Here is a 22,830-nt window from a genome sequence, read left to right as displayed (position 1 = left end):
AAAATGCAAAAAAACTTGAGAAAAAACAGGGGCTCGGGAAAGTCAACGCACTGAGATCCCAGATCGGATCGAGGCCGGGGTCGCTCGCCGTGGCCGGAGCTCAAGCTCGCCGGCGGGAGCGGAGAGGGAGGAGGCCAGCGACGGGGCACGGGGCGGAGGAGGCGACGGCGGCGGCGGCGGAGGAGGCGACGGCGGCGGCGGCGGAGGAGGGCGGCGCCGGCCGGGTAGCGCGCGGAGGCGGGGCCGGCGCTGGCGGCGGCGGCGGCCGGTGGCGACGTCGGCGGCGGTCGGGCTGGGCGGACGGCGGCGAGGCGCGGCGAGCCAGCGGGCGGCAGGCGGCCGGGCGCACGCGGGCTCGCGGACGGGCTCGGGGGCCTGCGGCGGGCTGCCTGGGCCACGGCGGCGGCGGCGTACGGGCCAGCCACGTGGCAGCGCGCCACTGGTCCGGGGCGGCGGCGCGAGATGTCCGGCCGGCGGCGGACACGTCCGGCGCGGCGCGAGGAGCGGGTTAGGGTTGGACTGCGAGCGTTTTTCGGGAGGGTCACATATAAATAGGTAGAGGGAGTTAGGAGACTCCAAATAAGGTGCGGTTTTCGCCCACACGATCGTGATCGAACGACCTAGAGCATGGAAGAGAGTTTGGTTGGTTTTGGGCTGGTTTTTAGGGGGGTTTTGCTGCAACACACAAATGGACCTTGCGGATGCCCGGTTAACCGTTGGAGTACCAAACGACCTCCAAATGGAACGAAACTTGACCGGTGGACTCCCGGTGGTATACTAAGGCCACTTGACAAGCCTCGGTCCATTCCGAGAATGTTTGACACCCGCACACGAAAGAAAACAAGAGGGGAGCACCGGAGGAGATAGGAGCGTCGGATTGCAAAACGGACAACGGGGAAAATGCTCGGATGCATGAGACGAACACGTATGCAAATGCAATGCACATGATGACATGATATGAAATGCATGACATGAATAAAATACAAAACGAAAGACAAAACCCGACCACGAAGGGAATATCATAACACATAGCCGAAAATGGCAAGAGTCGGAGTTACAAATATGGAAAGTTACATCCGGGGTGTTACAGACGAGTACGACTCCATCAACCCCGTTCTCTTGAACGCTTCCGCGCGCAATCTACAAGGGTATGTAGATGCACTCCCCTCTCTCTCGTTGCTAGATGACTGCATAGATTGATCTTGGTGATACGTAGAAAATTTTAAATTTCTGCTACGTTCCCCAGCACCGCCGTGACCTCCCGCTTCCCCAACGCAGCCCTGTTGCTCCGGCCAAGCCACCCCGCGGCCACTATCGCGGCTCCCGCCGGGCCGCAGCCGCTGCTACGTCGCCTCCGGCCACCGTCGCCACCTCCACCGCCTGTCCTCGCCGTCATTTCGCCATACTGCTCCGGCCGCCGTCGAGGCCGGCGCCCCCTGGTGGCCTCGGGCCTGCACGCCCAGCGCCCGTAACCGCGCCCGGGTGCCCGATACCCAGTGCCCGTTAGCCTCCTCCTCGGACACTTCCAATAAGGGCCCACGCCCCATGTACTGTTAAAAAAGAATAAAATAAGTTAAAATAAGTAAATTATTGATTAATTAATTAATGAGTTAATTGAATTAATTAATCATGTTTAACTAAACTAATTAAAATGAAATAACCTAATCACTTAGTTAATCTAATTAACTCTTGTTAGTCTGTGTCAGTGACAATGGGACCCACATGTCTGTTGACCCAGTCAACAGACAGTTAACTGATGATATCATGCTGACATCATAATTACATTTTATAATTAGTTTGATTCTGTTAATTATAAAAAATTGAATTAAAACTTTAATAAATAATATAAAATAAACCGTTTATCAGATGAAAATACTTTGTACATGAAAGTTGCTCAGAACGACGAGACGAATCCGAATACACAGCCCGTTCGTCCGCCACACACCCCTAGCATACCGAACACGCAACTTTCCCCCTCTGTTTCATCTGTCCAAAAACGCGAAACACCGGGGATACTTTCCTGGATGTTTCCCCCTTCGCCGGTATCACCTCTTACCGCGTTAGGACACACTTAACACTGTTGTTTTCTTTGTCAAGCATCGTTATGCATCTGTTTGCATTGTATTCATTGTTTCTTCCCCCTCTTCTCTCCGGTAGACTACGAGACCGACGCCGCTGCTGGTGCCCCGACCGACTACGTTGTTGACGACCCCTACTTGCCAGAGCAACCAGGCAAGCCCCCCCCCCTTGATCACCAGATATCGCCTATTCTTCTCTATACTGCTTGCATAAGAGTAGTGTAGCATGGTACTGCTTTCGGTTAATCCTATTCTGCTGCATAGCCTGTCATTGTTGCTATAGTTGTTACCCTTACCTGCAATCCTAAATGCTTAGTATAGGATGCTAGTATTCCATCAGTGGCCCTACACTCTTGTCCGCCTGCCATGCTATACTACTGGGCCGTGATCACTTCGGGAGGTGATCACGGGCATATGCTATATACTTTATACTGTTACATTACTTATGATACTGTTCGGAGATGGGAGCTGAAGGGGCAGTTGGCTCCATCCTAGTAGAGGTGGGCCTGGGTTCCCGTCAGCCCCCAACTGTTACTTTATGGCGGAGCGACAGGGCAGGTTGAGACCACCTAGGAGAGAGGTGGGCCTGGCCCTGGTCGGCGTCCGCGGTTACTTCAAAATAACACGCTTAACAAGATCTTGGTATTTGATCTGAGTCCGGCCACTGGCCTATACGCACTAACCAACTACGCGGGAACAGTTATGGGCACTCGGCGTCGTGGTATCAGCCGAAGCCTTCGTGACGTCAGCGACTGAGCAGCGCGCGCCGGATTGGATTGGAACGCCTGCTAGGCTAGGTCTGCTTCCGGCCGCCCACGCAACGTGCAGGTGTGCAATGGGCGATGGGCCTAGACCCCTGCGCCATAGGATTTAGACCGGCGTGCTGACCTCTCTGTTGTGCCTAGGTGGGGCTACGATGTGTTGATCTTCCGAGGCCTGGCATGACCCAGGAAAGTGTGTCCGGCCAAATGGGATCGAGCGTGTTGGGTTATGTGGTGCACCCCTGCAGGGAAGTTTATCTATTCGAATAGTCGTGTCCCTCGGTAAAAGGACGACCCGGAGTTGTACCTTGACCTTATGACAACTAGAACCGGATACTTAATAAAACACACCCTTCCAAGTTCCAGATATAACACGGTGATCACTCTCTCACAGGGCGACGAGGAGGGGATCGCCGGGTAGGATTATGCTATGCGATGATACTTGGTGAACTTACCATCTACTCTCTTCTACATGCTGCAAGATGGAGGCTGCCAGAAGCGTAGTCTTCGATAGGACTAGCTATCCCCCTCTTATTCTAGCATTCTGCAGTTCAGTCCACCGATATTGCCCCTTTACATAGATACCCATGCATATGTAGTGTAGATCCTTGCTTGCGAGTACTTTGGATGAGTACTCATGGTTGCTTTTCTCCCTCTTTTCCCCCTTTCCATTCTACCTGGTTGTCGCAACCAGATGCTGGAGCCCAGGAGCCAGACGCCACCGTCGACGACGACTCCTACTACATCGCGGGTGCCTACTACTACGTGCAGGCTGCCGACGACGGTCAGGAGTAGTTTAGGAGGATCCCAGGCAGGAGGCTTGCGCCTCTTTCGATCTGTATCCCAGTTTGTGCTAGCCTTCTTAGAGCAAACTTGTTTAACTTATGTCTGTACTCAAATATTGTTGCTTCCGCTGACTCGTCTATGATCGAGCACTTGTATTCGAGCCCTCGAGGCCCCTGGCTTGTATTATGATGCTTGTATGACTTATTTTATTTTTAGAGTTGTGTTGTGATATCTTCCCGTGAGTCCCTGATCTTGATCGTACACGTTTGCGTGTATGATTAGTGTACGATTGAATCGGGGGCGTCACATTTGGTGAGTCAAATATATCGTAGGAGTTGGTTGACACAAGTGTTAGACCGGCAACACCTTCATCTTGAGTATATTCGGAGTCGGAGTGATAACTTCTTTCAGAGTGATGGTCAGAGTTGGAGCCGGATACCCATTCACCAACGTGAGCTTGATGTCTTCGTTTTGTGTAGCTCCTTGATGATTTGTCCTTCCTTTCCGAATCCTTACTTCTCCCAGAGGTTCTTCGTTCATAACGATCATCTCTACTCCTCCTTTCTCTTGGTGGTGATTCTTCTCTTCTACTTCTCCTTTTGGGTGAATCTTCTCTTTGTTTGTAGGGATTCGTACACTCATTGGAGTAGTGTCTGGGTCTTCCACAATTGTAGCAATTACGTTCACGACTCGAAGATCTTTTGTCACTGTAGGACCTTGACTTGGAACTTCTTTCCTTACTTCTACTCTTGTAGAACTTGTTGAAATTCTTCACCATTAGGCTCAATTCCTCATTGAAGGTTTGTTTCTCACTTGATGATGTAGGAGCATCACATGAGGCTTTGTAAGCACCACTTGACTTGTTGTGAAGCTCTTCCTTATCCTTGAGTGACATCTCATGAGCCACAATTCTTCCAATGACTTCTGTTGGCTTGAGATCTTTGTAATTGGGCATCATTTGGATCAATGTGCACACGGTATCATATTTTCCATCCAAGGCTCTTAGGATCTTCTTGATGATGAATCTATCGGTCATCTCTTCACTTCCTAAGCCGGCAATCTCATTTGTGATGAGAGCATGCCTAGAGTACATTTCAGCGACACCTTCACCATCCTTCATTTTGAACTTGTCAAGCTGACTTTGAAGCACATCCAATTTGGATTCCTTGACGGAGTCAGTACCCTCGTGCATGTCAATCAAAGTATCCCAAATTTCCTTTGCATTCTCAAGACGGCTGATTTTGTTGAATCCTTCGGGGCACAATCCGTTGAAGAGGATATCGCAAGCTTGAGCATTGTATTGCAGCATCTTCAACTCTTCCGCGGTAGCTTCACGGTTCGATTCTCTCCCATCAAAGAATTCACCTTGCAAGCCAATACACACAATAGCCCAAACGGCGGGGTTATGTCCAAGAATATGCATTTTCATTTTATGCTTTCAACTAGCAAAATTAGTACCATCAAAGCAAGGACCTCTACGGTGGTAATTTCTCTCGCTAGACGCCATACTCTCCTAGGTTGTGAAACCAAGGCTATGATCACCAAAAGCTATGAAAATCAAGGCAAATGGAGACCAAAGCTCTGATACCACTTGTAGGATCGAAAGTATGTCTAGAGGGGGTGATTAGACTACTTGACCAATTAAAAATCTAGCATTTTCCCAATTTTAAGTCTTGGCAGATTTTAGTAACTTAGCACAAGTCAAGCAATCAACCTACACATGCAAATCTAAGAGTATAGCAGCGGAATGTAAAACATTTGCATATGAAGGTAAAGGGAGGAATTTGGAGGGAGCAAACGCAATGTAGACACGAAGATTTTTGGCATGGTTCCGATAGGTGGTGCTACCGTACATCCACGTTGATGGAGACTTCAACCCACGAAGGGTAACGGCTGCGCGAGTCCACGGGGGCTCCACCCACGAAGGGTCCATGAAGAAGCAACCTTGTCTATCCCACCATGTCCATCGCCCACGAAGGACTTGCCTCACTAGGGTAGATCTTCACGAAGTAGGCGATCTCCTTGCTCGTACAAACTCGTTGGTTCAACTCCACAATCTTGACGGAGGCTCCCAAGTGACACCTAACCAATCTAGGAGACACCACTCTCCAAAAGGTAATAGATGGTGTGTTGATGATGAACTCCTTGCTCTTGTGCTTCAAATGATAGTCTCCCCAACACTCAACTCTCTCTCATGGATTTGGATTTGGTGGAAAGAAGATTTGAGTGGAAAGCAACTTGGAGAAGGCTAGAGATCAAGATTCATGTGGTTGGAATGGAATATCTTGGTCTCAACACATGAGTAGGTGGTTCTCTCTCAGAAAATGTATGCTAGAAGTGTAGGCACGTTCTGATGGCTCTCTCCACGAATGAAGAGTGGGTGGAGGGGTATATATAGCCTCCACACAAAATCTAACCGTTACACACAATTCACCAAACTCGGAGGGACCGAATCATAAAACTCGGTCAGACCGATTCAGTTCAAAATGTGAACGGGCTTTTCGGTGGGACCGACATGTCAACTCGGTGGGACCGATTTCATTAGGGTTAGGGCATAACGTAATCTCGGTGAGACCGATTACACAAACTCGGTGGGACCGATTTTGGTAATAAGCTAACCAGAGAGTTGGTCAGGCAAACTCGGTGGGACTGATTCGCTCATCTCGGTGAGACCGAAACGTTACGAAAGGGAAACAAAGAGTTTGCATTGCAAACTCGGTGGGACTGATCGCTCATCTCGGTTGGACCGAAATGTTACGAAGGGAAACAGAGAGTTTGCAATCCCATCTCGGTGAGACCGAGATCCCTATCGCTGAGACCGACGTGACTAGGGTTTCTGGCAGTGGCTATGACATATGAACTCGGTGGCGCCAGATAGATAATTTCGATGGGGTCGAGTTTGAATTTTGGTTTGGGACATATGTGGATATGATAAAGTGGTTGAGGGCTTTGGAGCATATCACTAAGCATTTTGAGCAAGCAAGCCATTAAGCAACACCTCATCCCCTTTTAATAGTATTGGCTTTTCCTATGGACTCAATGTGATCTTGGATCACTAAAATGAAAATGTAGAGTCTTGAGCTTGAGCCAATATGTGTCCTTAGCATTCTGAGGGGTCCACATTCCTAATCCATGCCATGCCAATCATTGAACTTTCTGAAATGATCATCTTGAAATAGCATTAGTTCAATGAGCTATATGTTGTTAGTAATTACCAAAACCACCCAGGGATAGTTGCACTTTCACCCGGGCAGGAAGAATTTGACACGTTTGGTTGGTTGGGTTGCATACAAATATATGTTGGCCCGCACGGAACTTAAAGCACTCCCAGCGACGCCCGCTAGAAACGGCCGAATCAGCAGTTTCTAGTGAACCGGGCTGGGTCGAGCCACCTCGAGCGCACGTGGTGGGTCCCGTTGCACACTAGAATACATGAGGGATGCAAGCTCTGTAAGTGGTTTCTTCTCCTACCTCCACTAAACTCCTCCTCCCCTAATCTCCTTTTCTTTGTACCTTTTGATCTACACAATGGTATTTCAATTCGAGATAAGGTCTGTACGAAAAAGATGCACATCAATGTCATGGTTCCAATCAGGCGATCGGTTCGGAGTTTCGTCGACCATAGAGGCAAGGTAACCTTTCGGGGCGGCCATGGTGTCCTGTGGGAAGAAGGGGAAGATCAGAGAGGAGTGGAATGAAAAGAAGCAGGGGAGAGAGGGAGGAGAACGGGAGGAAGGGGACGAGCCGAGGAACGGCGACGCGTTGCAGGGGCTCGGGAGAGGAGCCCACCATCCATGAGCCGGCCTTCCGGCTCCACCTCGCCGGCAGTCTTCGTTCCTCGAACACGCACGATCTTTCCTGGAACAGTGTGTGCGTGCTTGCTGGCAGTCTACATTCGTTCAAGCCCGTGGCCTCCCGCGACAGCCTGCTCATCCTTCACCGGCGCTGACAGCAACGTCAGTCTGGCTCTCCAGGATGGGGCCCGTCAAGAGAGACGATCACCTCCGACGTCGCCTGTGTCAGCGTCCGCGGCAACGTCCACCAGTCACCGGGGATGGAGGTGCGGCCCCCACGCGACCCAGGAAAGCAGGGACGGTGCGGCGAGGTGGACGGCGGCGTGGCGAACTAGTTGCTTGCTACGTCGCTAGTGTTATGTGTAGTTGTCAACCTTGTCGGATGGACGCCATGTTGTGCCCGGCGCAAACTGCCGGCGTCGTTCCTCTCGGTCACCTCGTCCTCGGCCTACACTAACGTCGCCATCACGAGCGCGCTAACAAGAACTCTATTGTAACTTAGTGTGTATTGTGTAGGTGTTAACTTTTAATCACGTTGCAGGTATGCAACCAAACACCGGGCACTTGCACCTGGCAAGTCAATGCACGCAACCAAACGGCAGGAAAAATGCTCCCATAATGCAGGCGACCAAACCAAGTGCAGATGGTTTTTTGCCTTCACTAGCTCAACCGGGCTCGTGTGGAACAAGTATGAAAACTGCTACTGCTAAAAAACAATGCTGGTAACCAAACGCATCAGCTTCAGATCATAACATGAATCAACCAGTTTGTTTCCAGCGACAATCATATGGCCCCTATCTTCTCTGATTATTGCCCCGTTCGGCATGTCAATGTCAAAGTCTGCATCGACGTTCTGTCTGACGAGTCCATTCGGTGGTTTGCACCATCCTCCTCTCTTCATCAATGCCTTTGCATCGCATGCAATGATAAAATTCGATGCAAGACCCCGAACTGACTGCGCAATTCTCCTTGCATCTTGGACCGGCTGCTTATGCACGAGTTTTCTCATTTCCCACCGGACAAACCAGGAACATACCGCCAACATCTACACTTCTTGTGCTGGAAAGTTGAGAAGGTAAGCTAGGATCTGCCAATTAAACTGTCAACACGTCTTACATTTATAAACAGATGTACTAGTAGTATTTAGGCACATGAAAGAAATAGATAGTGGATCAAAACTATATTTAGGAACAGAGGTAATACATGAACGGCTTGAACGTCTATCTAAAGAAGAAAAAGTGATCCATTTAGAGATTTAACGTACTCATCTATGACAGATCAAAACTTTCGTCTATATTCAAAACTACAATAGTACAGTGTTGTTTTCCTTATTGCTCTACTATGGCAACAAAAACAAACCCAAAAACGACATATATGGAAACAAGGAAGGATCTTTCGTAAATAAAGTTTACAATGCTGCTGGAAGGATCTGCCGTCTCCAAAGCAGAGCCCACCGCATGCGTGAGGCACTAGTGCTCGCTCGCTCAGCTAGCTAAAGCTAAAGCCCTTGTGAGCCAACAAGGGTCAGATCAGGAGAGCTTCATGTTCTTCAGCATGCCCGCGACGAGCGCCTCCATGGACGGCGCGCGCCGCTTGTAATCCTTCATCAGTGCCTCTGCGGCCAGGCTCTGCAGCTCCGAGCTCTCCTCCTCCTTGTTCCTCCCTTTGGTCAGCTGGCTGATCGCTGCGCTGCACTGTGGGGATCAAGGATGTATATGCATCAAGGATCACTACTGTGGATAAATAAATAAAATATAAAGGCAACTGCGACCCTTCTGAGATGTCCGTCCGTCTTACCAGGCACACGCCAAAGAGAGCTCTCGTGTTCTTGCCCCCAGTCAACTGGATCGTCGACGCGTAGTACTTTTTAGCGGTTTGAAGGTTTTCCAAACCACCCAGTGTGTACAAAACCTTCAACATAAAAGAAGAGGCGACACTCAGCAAGGATAAGCTGTGCACTCGCATTGCATGAAATCAACTGCGCCTTCAGCAGAATCAGGACATGGCATTGGCTTGACTTAGTCATTTATATGAATCAGAAACATTGGGCGATTTTGCATCCCACCAGAAGGATTATTAAACAAATAAATAGCACTGCTCATCGTATTGCCATATATGCACGTCAAATAAACTCTACTTCTGGGCTCAGCATGCCCTCTCCCACCTACCACACAAAACCAGTAAGACAAAACCATGCAACTTCCGTTTCTTGCAGACACCACCATGGTTTTTGAGTCGCTGTATAGTCGCCGACTAATCGCCAAGTCGTTTTCCAAAAATCAGGGCGACTCACGACTATACAGCGACTTTCGTCGACTAATTGCCGAGCCGCAGGGCTAGCGGCGACTCGCCAAGTCATGACTCAAAAACCTTGGACCCCACAAGAATAAGCTCCTACAGTTTCGAACCCTAAAGCTACATATCCACATATCAGCCTATGCCATGCCCCGTCCGCCTAGTACAACATGACTTCTAAAATAAACAGAAAAAAACTTCTAACTTGAATAAATACCCAACAAAACTCCTTTAAGATGACAGCTTCAATGAAAGCCAGTCTTTATCTTTAAATTACTAAAATCGATTTTCATGGCTGATCACAACTAGATGCGGGACCACAATTGGAAGAAAATATACACAGTTGATCCAATCATCAAATCATGTTGATTTATTGCATATTATGATATGCCTATAAGTCGATGTCAAAATACTTCATCGCTTATGCATCTATGCCTGAGAGGTATTATAAAGATGTGTGTCATTTTTTCATTTCAATTCATCTCTCACATGGATCATTACCTTGAGAAACATAACTTATAAAACTTAATACACTTGCTATTTTTAATCTTATGTCTCACTATCATGGATTATGAGTCCAAGGACTAGTCAAGACTAGACTAGTCTGAGTCTCAACTCCATGGCTGACTACACTTCGGTGTCAACTAGTCTATGAGTCGCAACTTCAGTGCCGATTAGTTACGCTTAGTCTATCAGTCTCAACCTCGGAACGACTCGTCGACTCGCAAACCTTGCTCATTATATCACTACATATAATTATTTTGTAACTTTTTGTTAACTTCAATGTTGAATTGGCGTGCTTCATTTTAATTGGATCTTTGATAGTTATTGTCTCATGTGGTATCCAACCATTCATCATTTACCGTTGGAAGAAAGAGACCATCAATAAATCATCAACAGAATAATGACAAATTTCATAACAGATAATTCTAACTTTTCTATTTATTTCCACGAAAGGCTGTGTTTGGTCCACTTACCTCAGCATAAGCTAGATGATAAAGTGGAATGGTTGGTTGAGCCAATATTAGTTCCTCGTAACAAAAGGCGGCTTGTTTGTACCTGGCAAAAAAATCATCATATAAGTTAGTATTTTCACATCTGACCATATTATGTTGAATCAATCAAGATTGAACATCTCACATTTGTAAGGAAACATAAATTTCAGCAAGCTCTCTCCATGCATCATGATCCGCCATGAATCTAACAGAGGGAAAGGGTTAATATGTTCTAATAAGAAAAATATAGGAGGCAGTAACTGGTCCATAAAAGAAGTGGATGCATACTTACAATTCCAGATACTTGTTCAAATAATCAACTGCTAAAGACATGTCACCTTGTGCTTTTGCAATAGCAATTTTTCTCTTGTGGACAATCTGACAACCAAACAAGGAGGATATTTGTTGTGTAAAATGACACCGTACTAAGGTACACAAAGGTATCATCCTTAGCATTTGAATGGTTCTAGAAAGCAAAGAAAATCAAATTCCTCCTGCACATCAAATTTTTACCTGATCAAATGGGTTGGTTTCCAGGATAAGTGCATAAGCTCTTTCAGCTTCAGCCCAATCACCCTTTGCCTCAAACAGCAGGGCTTCTAGCCGGCCTGCATTTTAGAGCAAGTGTGTTCAGAATTTACAGAAAGATGGCCATAATAACCAGCATTATATGACTCGACAGATATCAATTCTGGCATACTTGAATAAAAAAAATGTGTTCCAAACTTAGGTGTTTACATCGCTTTTGTGTACACCAGGATTTAGGTAACCCGTAACTGGTTCTTAGTTAAAAAAATGTCATGTATTACACCTTCACCCTCAAGCAACACCTTGCCCTCCTACTTTAGACCAGACAATCCCTGGCCTGTAGAATACCTAAGATCAACATCTATGTATATTCCAAGGGCGTGTACCACAACATCATTTGGCTTGATATACTAAAGTACTGTGCAGGTATATTTGTTCAGAGAAATCAACTCACCAAGCCAATAATATTTGAAATCATTATATGGTGAGCAATTATGCATATTTCATTTATTTTTAAGCAATAGTCTTCGCCGTTCGCATTATAGTTCACTTCTCAGACTATTGACAACGTGAGCTGTCTTAAAAACAATCACAGCCTTGCATAGATTTATGGAACTGGCTTGATAATTTTGAAGTTTCATGTCAGACTTTAGTCCATCTTTGAACAAACCCTTTCCCCATTTGAAAAACATTAAACCCATTTTGGAAAGGATTAGCTTGGCTCCACCACATGTTTCTTGTTTGTCACCAACCCCTTTTGGATGATTTTGCTGATAATAAAGTTTCCCAAGTGTAACCAGATCTGCAAACTGCCTTTGTATGGGCCAAACAAACTTACCAACACGAGCGCTGCCAGGAAACTGCCTGGAGAGGACTCCAATACAATCCTGCAGAACCATGAAACGAGGTGATTTGATCAATAGATGATGGTAGCCATACCCAAGATTAACTGAATTTTTCATCCTCAGCAGACAAAAGTCAAACTGCATCGGATCAGAGAATGGAACCGGACCAGAGTTGGTCATAAAAGAAAAGTGACTGCGTAACCAGAGCAGCTCACCTTTGCGACATCAAGACGCTGGCAGTCCATGGCGGCCACCGCCACCTGCTCGTAGAGCGTCCACTCTGCATGCATCGAAACAAAGCGGTCTGACGTTCAGTACTGGGGCCAAGAGCACGGCGAGAGATCATCGGCAGCAGCTGAGAACGCCGCAGGGACGTTCCGGCAACGGTTCCGGGCGCAAAAGCGCAGCGATTCCAGTTGAGCGGATGAGATCTCGGAAGGGGGAGGCGGATCGGGAACGCGGGGGGAAGAGATCTGGCCGGAGGAGGACCACGAGACGAGATCTATCCGTACCGCGCGCGGGGGAGGGGGGGGGGATCAGGATGAAGAGGGAGGAGGGGCGTGACGTACGCTCGGAGGCGAGGCGGGAGCGGGCGGAGGCGTCGTTGAGGAGGGAGAGGCCGAGGCGGAGGACGGGGGCGGGGCGGCGCGCGCGGAGCCTGCGGGCGAGGGAGAGGTACTCCCAGGCGCCGCCGCCGCCGTGCTCCGCCTGCTCCTCCAGCCGCAGCAGGCGCGCCTCATCGTCCGCCGCCGTCGCCGTCGCCGTCGCGGCCGCCATGACGAGACGAGGGGGGTCCGGGCGTCGGTTGACTCGGCCGGCGGGGGTGGAGACTAGACTGGACTGGATGGGCCGGACCGGAGGGGTTGGGATTGGGATTGGGGGCTCTCTGTTTCTTTCCGCTTCCGTGCTGCCCCGGAGCCGGTTCGTTATTTCAGTTTGTTTCCCTTATTGGGGTGGTTTTTCAAGCACCCCCTGTTGGCAAGATTTGGACTTTGAACCCCTGCAAAATTTTACGATTTGCATTTACTTTTTGTTTTCATGTTGGTTTTTTCAGAGGCATGCGGAGCTTTATTCTAAAATTATAGAGTTATGATCGTGAGGTAAGAATTCATCAATACACAGAGGTCCTTGGTGCACACTGCGGTAGTACACTTAGTATGTCTGGACCAGCCACTCTATTTTGTTCCCTCCTAATCTTTTGCCAAGTAAACTCTCTATCATCCATCAATGATCTGTTCTCCGCTGCAAGATGCCCATAGAACGAGCCAATCCACCACCTGATAAGATGAAGAGAGACTCTGAAAAGTTCGATTGCACAATGACCAAAAGGGTTGTATCTTGGATGGCAAGAGTCATCCCTTGCATTAATGCATGTACTCCACTTTCAAAGCATCGCTGCAATTGAACACAAACCGATAAGCCGCAAACCGTATCGTCCCAGCATGCCTTCTCGAGATCATAACTACCGCAGTTGAGTCGTCTGACTCTAAAAGAAAGCCTTCAATAGGTTCTTTCACCATCGACACAACCTCATTATCAAAAGCATGCATTTTGTTCCTTCAAAACTTCTTCCTTGCTGAATGTGCATGAGAGACCAACGCGTTTTATGTAGTTCTGTAAAAATTCCATCGTGCATCAGCGGGGGATACATCTCTGTCATAGATCAGATCAATACAGAGGTTTCATGTGTGGCATATCAACATAATAAGTCTAACCTCTATAACTTCAGAGCACTGAAGCAACACGTCGATGAGTCATTCCTTTCCATTATCTATCAGATGATCGTTCTCAAGCAAGAACCAAACAGCGCGCACGTGTTTCCAAAAGTTCCTAGCATGGCTACAAGAAACCAACGACTGAAATTATTCTCTTCCTCTACACCGCATAACAAGCAAGTGCCTGAGGTAGCCAGATGGCGATAATCTTTGCATGTCGAGATAGCCAACACATCTGTCGCTGTCGTCCAGGCCACGATATTCATATTTTGAGGTATAGAGGATTGCCAAATACAGTTCCAATCGAACAATCTCCTTCAAGATGGCTGCCCGATGCATCCCATGCAAACAACTCACCATGGTCTGCAATCGCTAACCGATATGTGCTCTTAACAGAGAGACGTCCGCTTTTTTCACCAAAGGATGTGCGAATTTTTCAGGATCTTGTGAACGTTCATTGGCCAAAAATTATCCATTGAGACGTTGGGTATTCGATGCACCATGACCATATAAAAAAAACTGAATTATAAGATGATCCATGAGCTTAACTCAAACATGCCCTAAATGGTCTGAAAGATTTCAAACTACCCGCTAGTGTTTTTTTAAGAACCACCCACTAGGTTGAATTTCTCTTTTTAGGTGTTGATACTAAAGCATTAGAGGACGTGAGATGACCCGGCTCTTCGGGCTCCCCATGCTTTTTTTTTGTCTGCAATTCACCTGCTCTGTTATTTCTTCTCCTGCTGTGTTTCGTCTTTTTCATTGTCAACTATGTAAATACCACACGTTGACAATTGCCCAACCAAATTTTATTTCTTCAAATCGTCCAACCACCACCAGCAGTGAGGAGAGGCATCAACATTTTTATTAAAAAATTACTCTTAAGAATGTTTATGTTGTTCATCATTGGTAAACCCTCGAGAGTGTCAAGTGTCGACATTGTCGACGTTCAGTGGTCCTTCCCTCCTTTTTCTTTCTTTCCGTCCTTCTACCGTCTCGCAGTTCTTCCTCAAGCATGCATTTTCGGGCCGATGCCAGGTGAGCGTCATATTCTGTATTTTTGTCATACCATTATTTCTGTTTTTATAGGTTGTAATCCACCTTTTAAACTTACAGTTTTGAAATTTCGATTAGAGTAACGTGGTACATTTTCTTCGGTACCAGTTGATACATGCCAGGTGAGTATTGTTTTCCTTTTGGCATGGTGTATGTACTACTAGTACAGGTACAAATTTTCGATGTCTACTACAGCTCTGGCCAAAAATCAACGGTAGCGAAAATTCCTTGCTCGCATCGAACTCTCCGCCCGACCTGACCCCCACCCATCTCCCATGGCGGCGGCGGCGGCGGCGGTGACGGTGACGGCCACCCGCCTCCACCCTCCTCTCGTCCTCCACTCCGCCGCACGGCCCCAGCCCACTCTCCGCCTCCGCCTCCTCCTCCCCACCCCACCGCCGCTCCGCCTCCGACACCGCTTCCCGCTCCTCGCCGTCGCCTCCGCCGGCGAAGGCCGCGCGGAGGAGGCCGCCGAGAAGAGCGACAAGGCCCGGCAGCTGCAGCGGAGGGTGCTCGTGGGCATCGCCATCGGGGTCGGCGCGGGCGGCGTCGTGGTCGCCGGCGGCTGGGTGTTCACCGCCGCCATGACCGCCGTCGTCCTCGCCGGTGCCCGCGAGTACTTCGGGCTCGTCCGTGGCACCGCCAGCGGCGGCAGCACCCCGCCACCGCGCTACGTGTCCCGCGTCTGCTCCGCCATCTGCGCCCTCATGCCCATCCTTACGCTGTAAGGGAGCCCCGCATTTGTTGTCTGCTCTGCTCTAGTGTCAGAATAAGCTAGAACCTCGCTGTGGCTACTGTAATTTATGTGGTATTTAGTCACAATTTTTGGTATAAATGGGCTAGCTATGCTCACGTCGTTGTGGTCAACAGGTCATAGTGCCAGCATAAAATTGCCTTGGCTGACTCACTCTTTAATTTTGTTGGGAATTCTTGAGGTAGAGGCAAGAAGGTACTAGCAATTAACTCAAATGTCGACTTTGGAACTTTTCAGTCTGTAACTTTTAGCTTTAGCAAGCAAATACTTACCATCTTGATCATGGGGTCATTAGACACGATGCGAATTAGGCCTCACGGATTACCATCTGATCACCGAATTCCCCATCTTATCACCGAATTCCCCATCTTATCACTCAATTTCTTGAGTCTGAAGAACTTTTAAGTATCAGTGCATTTCTGTATACTTTCGAGGTATCAGCTTACAGATGTTGCTTGATTGCTTCAGCTCCTGAACTTCGTAGCATTTTTTACTAGATCAGAGCTTCGTGACATTTTTTTAGATGATCATAATTTACGCTGTATGTTTTTCTTTGTGTGCGCATGTAATGTGGGTGGGGAGGGGTTGCTTAAGAAGGAAGGATTGCTACATTTGGTTGTCAGTTCCTGTTAATATGACTACAGCTTCGAGTTCTGATGTTTCTCCTGTATATTTGCGTAGGTGCTATGGCCGCATGGATGTTCCCCTGACGTTATCGGCATTTATTATTGCAATATCTTTGGTGTTGCAAAGAGGAAACCCCCGTTTCGCTCAGCTAACTAGTTCAGTTTTTGGTTTATTTTATTGTGGCTATCTTCCTTCTTTCTGGGTTAAGCTCCGTTGCGGACTAGCAGCTCCTGCCTTAAATACAAGTATGTCGATCAAATTCTCTTTGTACTTCTTTGCTTGTCACCTTTCTCTAGCGATTCATCTTTCTGTTTGATTTGCAGTATTGGTAGAGACAGTTTGTTTATAAGAGATTAATTTTATGTATAGTTTTAATTGATTTAAGGGTTCATAAGAAAGTGCATTTTGTAAGTGCTTACCAGTTACCAGTGCAAGTAATTATGATGTTTTTCTGTTCTTGGTGAGTTAATATATTATTGTTATATGTTAAAAGTTATAACCAGTGTTCTTTGACAGGTATAGCACATAACTGGCCAATACTTCTTGGTGGGCAAGCTCACTGGACAGTTGGACTTGTAGCAACCTTGATATCTATTACTAGCATTATTGCTGCTGATACATCAGCTTTCCTATGTGGAAGGGTATGCTCTTTCCTAATTCTCTTCTATTTTGATTGACCCCATTTGACTTTGTCATGTTACTGTAAAACACGGCCTTTTTTAGTTTGTTTTAATTTATCTGGAAACAACTTGCCTATAGTTCTGTGGGTCACTATATTTTTTTTTACTCGTTTTGAACAATATAGTGTACATCAAGAGACTCCTACAGAAGCCTGTCAGAAGTTAGGAGCTATCCAGCTTATGGTGTAACTACTGTTGGGCAACCTGTTAAGATTGCCATTGATGTGACACAACCGCACTGATAAAAAAAAGTGTGTCAGATCACAGATGAACTTCTAGTTTATTGTTTTTCCCTGCCAAAGTAACTACTATAAATTTGTAGACACGCATACGATTGCCCTGCCATGTATGTTTGTTGATTGAATGAAAAAGCATTCAACTTGTCTGAATTTTTGCAGACAAGTGATTTATTTGGACAGTCGTGTATTTGAAAGAAAGTAAATCATGTCATCGTGTTATCCACTTTCCGTTTCAGGCATTTGGACGTACTCCTTTGACTAACATAAGCCCTAAGAAGACCCTGGAGGGTGCTTTAGCCGGTCTGACTGGCTGTGTGCTTACCACTGTGCTTTTGTCGACTCTCTTTCGCTGGCCAAGATCGCTGTTGAGGTATTGCTAACTTCTGACACCTTTCTATTGTTATTGTCCTAGTTCCGAAACATTATTTTTCTTTACTGAATTCTTGAAATTTGGTTACTTGAACGCAATAAACCATCAAATTTTAGGTTTTAGGGTGAACAAAAATTTTACCAACATAACGCATTAGTTTTCAATATATCAACAAGAAATACACAACTGCCAGGATTTTTTCTAATAACTCCATGGGAACTCATGACTCATTACATGTTATCTTGTTGCAAAGGAATATATGCCTCTCGATAAAGTTTAGATGGAAAAACTGATATTGATATGGATTTCGAACAATTAGAGTTTCTCAAAAAGTCAGTTTGGTATCTGTCAGGAGTAGGGGCAGTGTTCTTTTCTTTATATTTTTGTAACTCCATCTGCACAGTATTAACTTACTTCAAATATTTAACAAGGCTGTTCCTAACGTCCTTCAGAACTCAAATAAACATTGTATCTTGAATCTTGAATGACATATATTTGCATAGAACTTTGCTTCCTTGCCTAATTATTTAATTGATCGATGTCAGTGCTACTGCTTATGGGATCCTGATCTTTCTGGGTTCATTATTCGGGGATCTCATTGAATCTCTTATTAAGCGTGATGCTGGTGTGAAGGACTCTGGGTCGCTCATTCCTGGCCATGGTAAACATTGTTAGCTCTGTTCTTGTTATATATTCATCTACTGCTCAGAGTCATGTGTCGAGACGTGAGACCATCTTAGAGTCGGGCTCATAATCTCATGTTTTGTCATGTCAATTTTTCTGCAGCATTACTCCATGCAATTTTATTTATTTCATTCATACTTTGGTATCGACCTTTTTTTCTAACAGTTACTACCATACTTTCCAAAGTTAGACATCTTGTTTCCATCGGCTTTGTCCTTGTACATGAAGGGGCCGTGATTTATTTACATTCCGAGTCTCACATCTTATACTTCATCGCGTCATTGCTTTTTCACGAACATAACACAAAGCTGCAATGCAGGTGGTATTCTTGACCGGGTCGACAGCTATGTCTTCACAGGGGCGCTTTGTTACTCCTTCGTCCGAGTAGCTCTACCCCTGTATGGAGTCTGATTTACCGCAGCGAGGAAAATCGGTCTCCTTGTACCTTCAACGACATTGTCACCCAATGTAACGTCGTGTTGGGGCCTTGATGAGATGGCCAGGATCAGCTCCCTTGGCTGCACAATATGAGAATTCGGTGGCTGGCTGTAAAGTGGGATAAGATCATAGGATGTGGCTGCTAACTAAGCGGTGTTTCTTCTTCATACAGGATCGAGCTGTTTCTTCTTCGGCGCCAAAATGGTGAAAACTTGTCACTTTGGTGTACATAGTTTTTTCTTTTATTTTTGTAGAGTAAAAAGGGAACGCGGGTGATTGACTACAAGCTACTACATATCTTAAGATGTGTATTAAGGTTGTTTATGGGATCCTGGTACTTGTTGATCCCCAAACTTTTTTGCATGCCCCCCACAGGGCCTCTTTGGCAACTACTACCTGAGTGACAGAGTGAGTGTATGTTGAGATTGACATTTTAATCTTTAGCACATGGAAATGAATTTGCAAACAAAGTGCAAGCAACAGCTCAACTCCCATTGTAACATGGAACACAGTTACATTTGTTCCATGGAACAAAGTTGTACAAGCAACAGCTCAATTCCCATTGTAAGATGGAAGTGTCAGAAGTGTGTCATCGTATTTACTCGAACAAGCAACATCTCAATTCACCAAACAAAATTGATCTAAGGTATAAATGACAAGGGAGATCTCCAAAAACAAGATATGTCGAGGGCAGCACAGTGAGAGCTAAACACGACGGGATCTCCCATTCCCTCGTACTAGCCCTACGAAATGGATAATAATCACCAGTCTTTTATCGTGCCATCTGCTGTCACTTGTCAGTAATTCTGTGGTGAGAAAGGAAGTCCCCGTCGCGAGCTTTCCCAACAACGGACCGATCATTTTGAGAGCCAGTAGATGATCAAAAAGATGGTGCAGGCCGCGATTACTGCTGAAAGAATGATTGTGTCCTTTGATTTCTTCCTCTTGATGGCACCTGCAAACAAGAATGTGTTCAATAGTTAAGAGTGTTGGCATTGGATAAATAACATCGAGGATATATGATGACCGCTGAAAGACTGTCCAATGTGAGAATGGGGGATCGATAGATTACCAAGGAGGCCACGGACCACAGGGAATTTTTCACCCAACTGCTTGACTTTTCCCTGAACATCTCCAAACAAGGCCCTCTGATTGGATAGGGCTGCTCTCGTGCTTTGAGCTTGCCCAATTACCTCGTCTATCTGGAATTTGGGTAAAAAAGAGGAACTTAGTGCCTCATGAGCTAGAGTTTATCACAAAGAGACATACACATATTGACAGTGACAAAGTTTCGCTGCACAAAATTATACTTGTTTTCTCTCTTCTCCACTCAAATCATCGTTCAATGTTCACACTGTTATTAGTACAGAAAACATGGTTGTAACTTGTAAGTGTTCCTAACACCCTGTTCTTCCTATTGCTGTGTCCTTCCTAACACACTGCCCCAAGTTGCACATCACATTGGACACCACTCACGGATATTAATGATTTTGTGCATTAGATCAGAGAATGCAGAATGGACAAGATCTAATGATGAACGTCACAAGTCTACTAGATGGGGATCCTTCTTGTGCAAGTGTGCAACGCTACTAAGCAACTGGCATGTAATTGAACAGAATTATACTGTAGATATCCTTTTGGTCTAACTCAACTACTGGAACCATACCTGGTTGACGCTGCCGTGAATGGAAGCCCTCTCCCGGAGCAAATGCACCCTCGGCGACATGCCGCCGGTAGCCTAGAGAGAGTATTTCCGGTGGTCAGACTGAGACGACACAACAGGGGCATACGCACTGCAACAACACTTCTGATGAGAAGTAGAGACCCGGAGAGAGGCGACACGAAACCTTGGACTCGGTGATGTCGCCGCGCACGGAGCTGAGCAGGTCGGCGTGCTCCCTCATGGAGCTCAGGTTCCCCCGCGTCCTCCTGAACTCCTGTTCCGATCGATCGGATCGGATCAGCCAACCAACCAACCATTTCAGCGAGGGGAGCAGCGGGGCAGAGAGGAGAGGCGGCGGGGGAGGAGGAGGAGGAGGGGGACCTGCGTGAACTCGTGCAGGATGTCGCGGTGGCGCGCGAGCTTCTGGGAGACGGAGGCGGTGGCGGGGGCAGCGGGGGCGGCGCAGCGGCTCATGGCGTCGTTGACGTCCTGCAGCTTGTCGAGCAGCGCCTGGATCTCGAGCTCCGTGGACTTCCAGGAGGAGCGGTCGGCGGTGGGGGAGGCCGCCGAGGCCGAGGCCGAGGCGGAGGCGGAGGAGGAGCGCGCGGCGAGGCGCGCGTACGAGGAGAGCTTCACGTCCAGGTCCCCCTCCAGCTTCCGCGCCTCCCGCCGCAGTTCCTCCCACCCGGACTCCTGCAGCTCCAGCGCCGCCGCCGCCGCCGCGTCGTCCGACGGCCCCACGCCGTGCATCATCGCCGTACCCCCTCCTCCGCCGCGCCCGATCCGGTTCCGGTGCCCCCTGCTCGCGTGATCTGATGAGGGGGGCTGGAGTGGGGGGAGGATTTGGGTTTGCGACGACGCGGAGGTTGGAGGGGAGAAGGGTTACGTGGAGAGCGGAGACCGGGCGCTTGGCAAATCTGGCCTGTTTTTTTAGAGAAATATTCATCACTAATCTCTTTTTTTTTTGCGGGCATCACTTTGTTCACCGCCCTTCGAAGTGCCCTAAATACGGCCACGGAAGTGTACGGTCGCTCATATACGGTTTTTTATATGATTGTCTACGTAAGTGACAGCTGAAAGATGGCAGATCTTGTGCTGGGTTTGTGAATGGAGGCTGACAGTTCTGGTTTCCTCCTCCGACGTTGTAGTCGTGCGGGGGTGTCAGTTCTGGAGTTCGATGGCGTGTCCGGGGACACGTTGCCTGGTCTGATTCTTTCAACGACAATGGTTTTGCTTCAAACAAACTACTTTGGAGGTCCGTAAAGCTGCTGATCAGCGGTGGAGTTGCGATGAGCTCAGGTGAAGAGGTGATATGTCTCCTTTTTCTTAGTGGAGAGGGACACGCGCTGGTTTTTTGCATAGGATTATCCTATCTTTTCAGTCACGTAATGTCGATATTTACTTGGCTTGTAACTGGATCTTTATTTTACTAATGAGACATGTATTACCATGCAAAAAAGACATGTGGGCTTGGTCCACTTGGACAGCGTGGCTTTGGCCGTCCAATATGTTTATGGCTTTGAATTCACACGAGTTGCAGGGGGTTCTTTGCAAATGTGCCATAGATCAGAAACACGCATTGGTTCAGTCAAACCAAGCCAGCTCCCCCTCGCCCGACCAGACCAGCTCTTGCCTCGCTCCCGTCGCCAAATCCCTAGTTCCCAAATCCCTGTCGACGCCTAGCACTTTGTATGATTCACGTCTAGTTCATATGTTTGCTCTCTGAAGTAATGTTGCTCCATAAGTTAAATGTGAGTGTTTATTTATTATGGTTCTTGCTAGTTTAAAAGTTGTAATTTTTTCTGTTTGCTACATAGGTCACCTGCGACTTATGGCGATGGAAGAGCTAGATGTTGGGGAACATAGTATTTCAAAAAATTTCCTACGATCACGCAACATCTATTTAGGAGAAGCATAGCAACGAGCGGGGAGAGTGTGTCCACGTACCCTTGTAGACCGAAAGCGGAAGCGTTAAGTAACGCGGTTGATGTAGTCGAACGGCTTCGCGATCCAACCGATCCAAGTACCGAACGTACGGCACCTCCGCATTCAGCACACGTTCAGCTCGATGACGTCCCTCGAGCTCTTGATCCAGTTGAGGCCGAGGGAGAGTTCCGTCAGCACGACGGCGTGGCGACGGTGATGATGAAGTTACCGGCGCAGGCCTAAGTACTACGGCGATATGACCGAGGTGTGTAACTGTGAAGGGGGGCACCGCACACGGTTAAGAGAAACTTGTGTGTTCTAGGGTGTCCCCTGCCCCCGTATATAAAGGAGGGGAGGCGGAGGCCGGCCGGCCCCTGTAGGGCGCGCCAGGAGAAGGGAGTCCTACTAGGACTCCAAGTCCTAGTAGGATTCCACCTGGAGGAAGGGGGAGGAAGGAAGGAAGTGGGGGAAGGGAAGGAAAGGGGGGCGCCGCCCCCTTCCCCTAGTCCAATTCGGACCTAGGGGGCGGCCAGCCCCTTGTGGCCCTTCCTCTCTTCCCACTAAGGCCCATCAAGGCCCATTAGTTCCCTCGGGGG

General features: G+C 47.6%; 3 protein-coding genes across 3 annotated transcripts; 1 reads left to right on the top strand and 2 right to left on the bottom strand.

Moving 5' to 3' along the window:
* Positions 1–8,690: 8,690 nt before the first annotated feature.
* On the bottom strand, positions 8,691–13,010 carry LOC109736695 (uncharacterized). The gene is made up of 9 exons (XM_020295898.4): positions 12,652–13,010; positions 12,298–12,362; positions 12,076–12,124; positions 11,223–11,317; positions 11,002–11,087; positions 10,855–10,914; positions 10,692–10,773; positions 9,217–9,330; positions 8,691–9,113 (listed from the first exon to the last, which is right to left on the bottom strand). Exons 1-9 carry the CDS (start codon positions 12,857–12,859, stop codon positions 8,949–8,951), a joined length of 924 nt encoding a protein of 307 aa, XP_020151487.1. The 5' UTR covers positions 12,860–13,010; the 3' UTR covers positions 8,691–8,948.
* A 2,007-nt stretch (positions 13,011–15,017) lies between these two features.
* Positions 15,018–19,115, top strand: LOC109736692 (phosphatidate cytidylyltransferase 4, chloroplastic). The gene is made up of 6 exons (XM_020295896.4): positions 15,018–15,577; positions 16,289–16,479; positions 16,751–16,875; positions 17,390–17,523; positions 18,069–18,184; positions 18,527–19,115. Exons 1-6 carry the CDS (start codon positions 15,129–15,131, stop codon positions 18,616–18,618), a joined length of 1,107 nt encoding a protein of 368 aa, XP_020151485.1. The 5' UTR covers positions 15,018–15,128; the 3' UTR covers positions 18,619–19,115.
* A 66-nt stretch (positions 19,116–19,181) lies between these two features.
* LOC109736693 (Golgi SNAP receptor complex member 1-2) lies at positions 19,182–21,220 on the bottom strand. Its single transcript, XM_020295897.3, has 5 exons — positions 20,690–21,220; positions 20,493–20,582; positions 20,312–20,383; positions 19,718–19,847; positions 19,182–19,600 (listed from the first exon to the last, which is right to left on the bottom strand). Exons 1-5 carry the CDS (start codon positions 21,059–21,061, stop codon positions 19,503–19,505), a joined length of 762 nt encoding a protein of 253 aa, XP_020151486.1. The 5' UTR covers positions 21,062–21,220; the 3' UTR covers positions 19,182–19,502.
* Positions 21,221–22,830: the final 1,610 nt, after the last annotated feature.

Source organism: Aegilops tauschii, chromosome 6, assembly GCF_002575655.3.
Source record: "Aegilops tauschii subsp. strangulata cultivar AL8/78 chromosome 6, Aet v6.0, whole genome shotgun sequence".
In the NCBI taxonomy this organism is placed as follows: Eukaryota; Viridiplantae; Streptophyta; class Magnoliopsida; order Poales; family Poaceae; genus Aegilops; species Aegilops tauschii.
The sequence above is the reverse complement of the archived record's forward strand: the minus strand, read 5'-3'. Positions and strand labels throughout refer to the sequence as shown.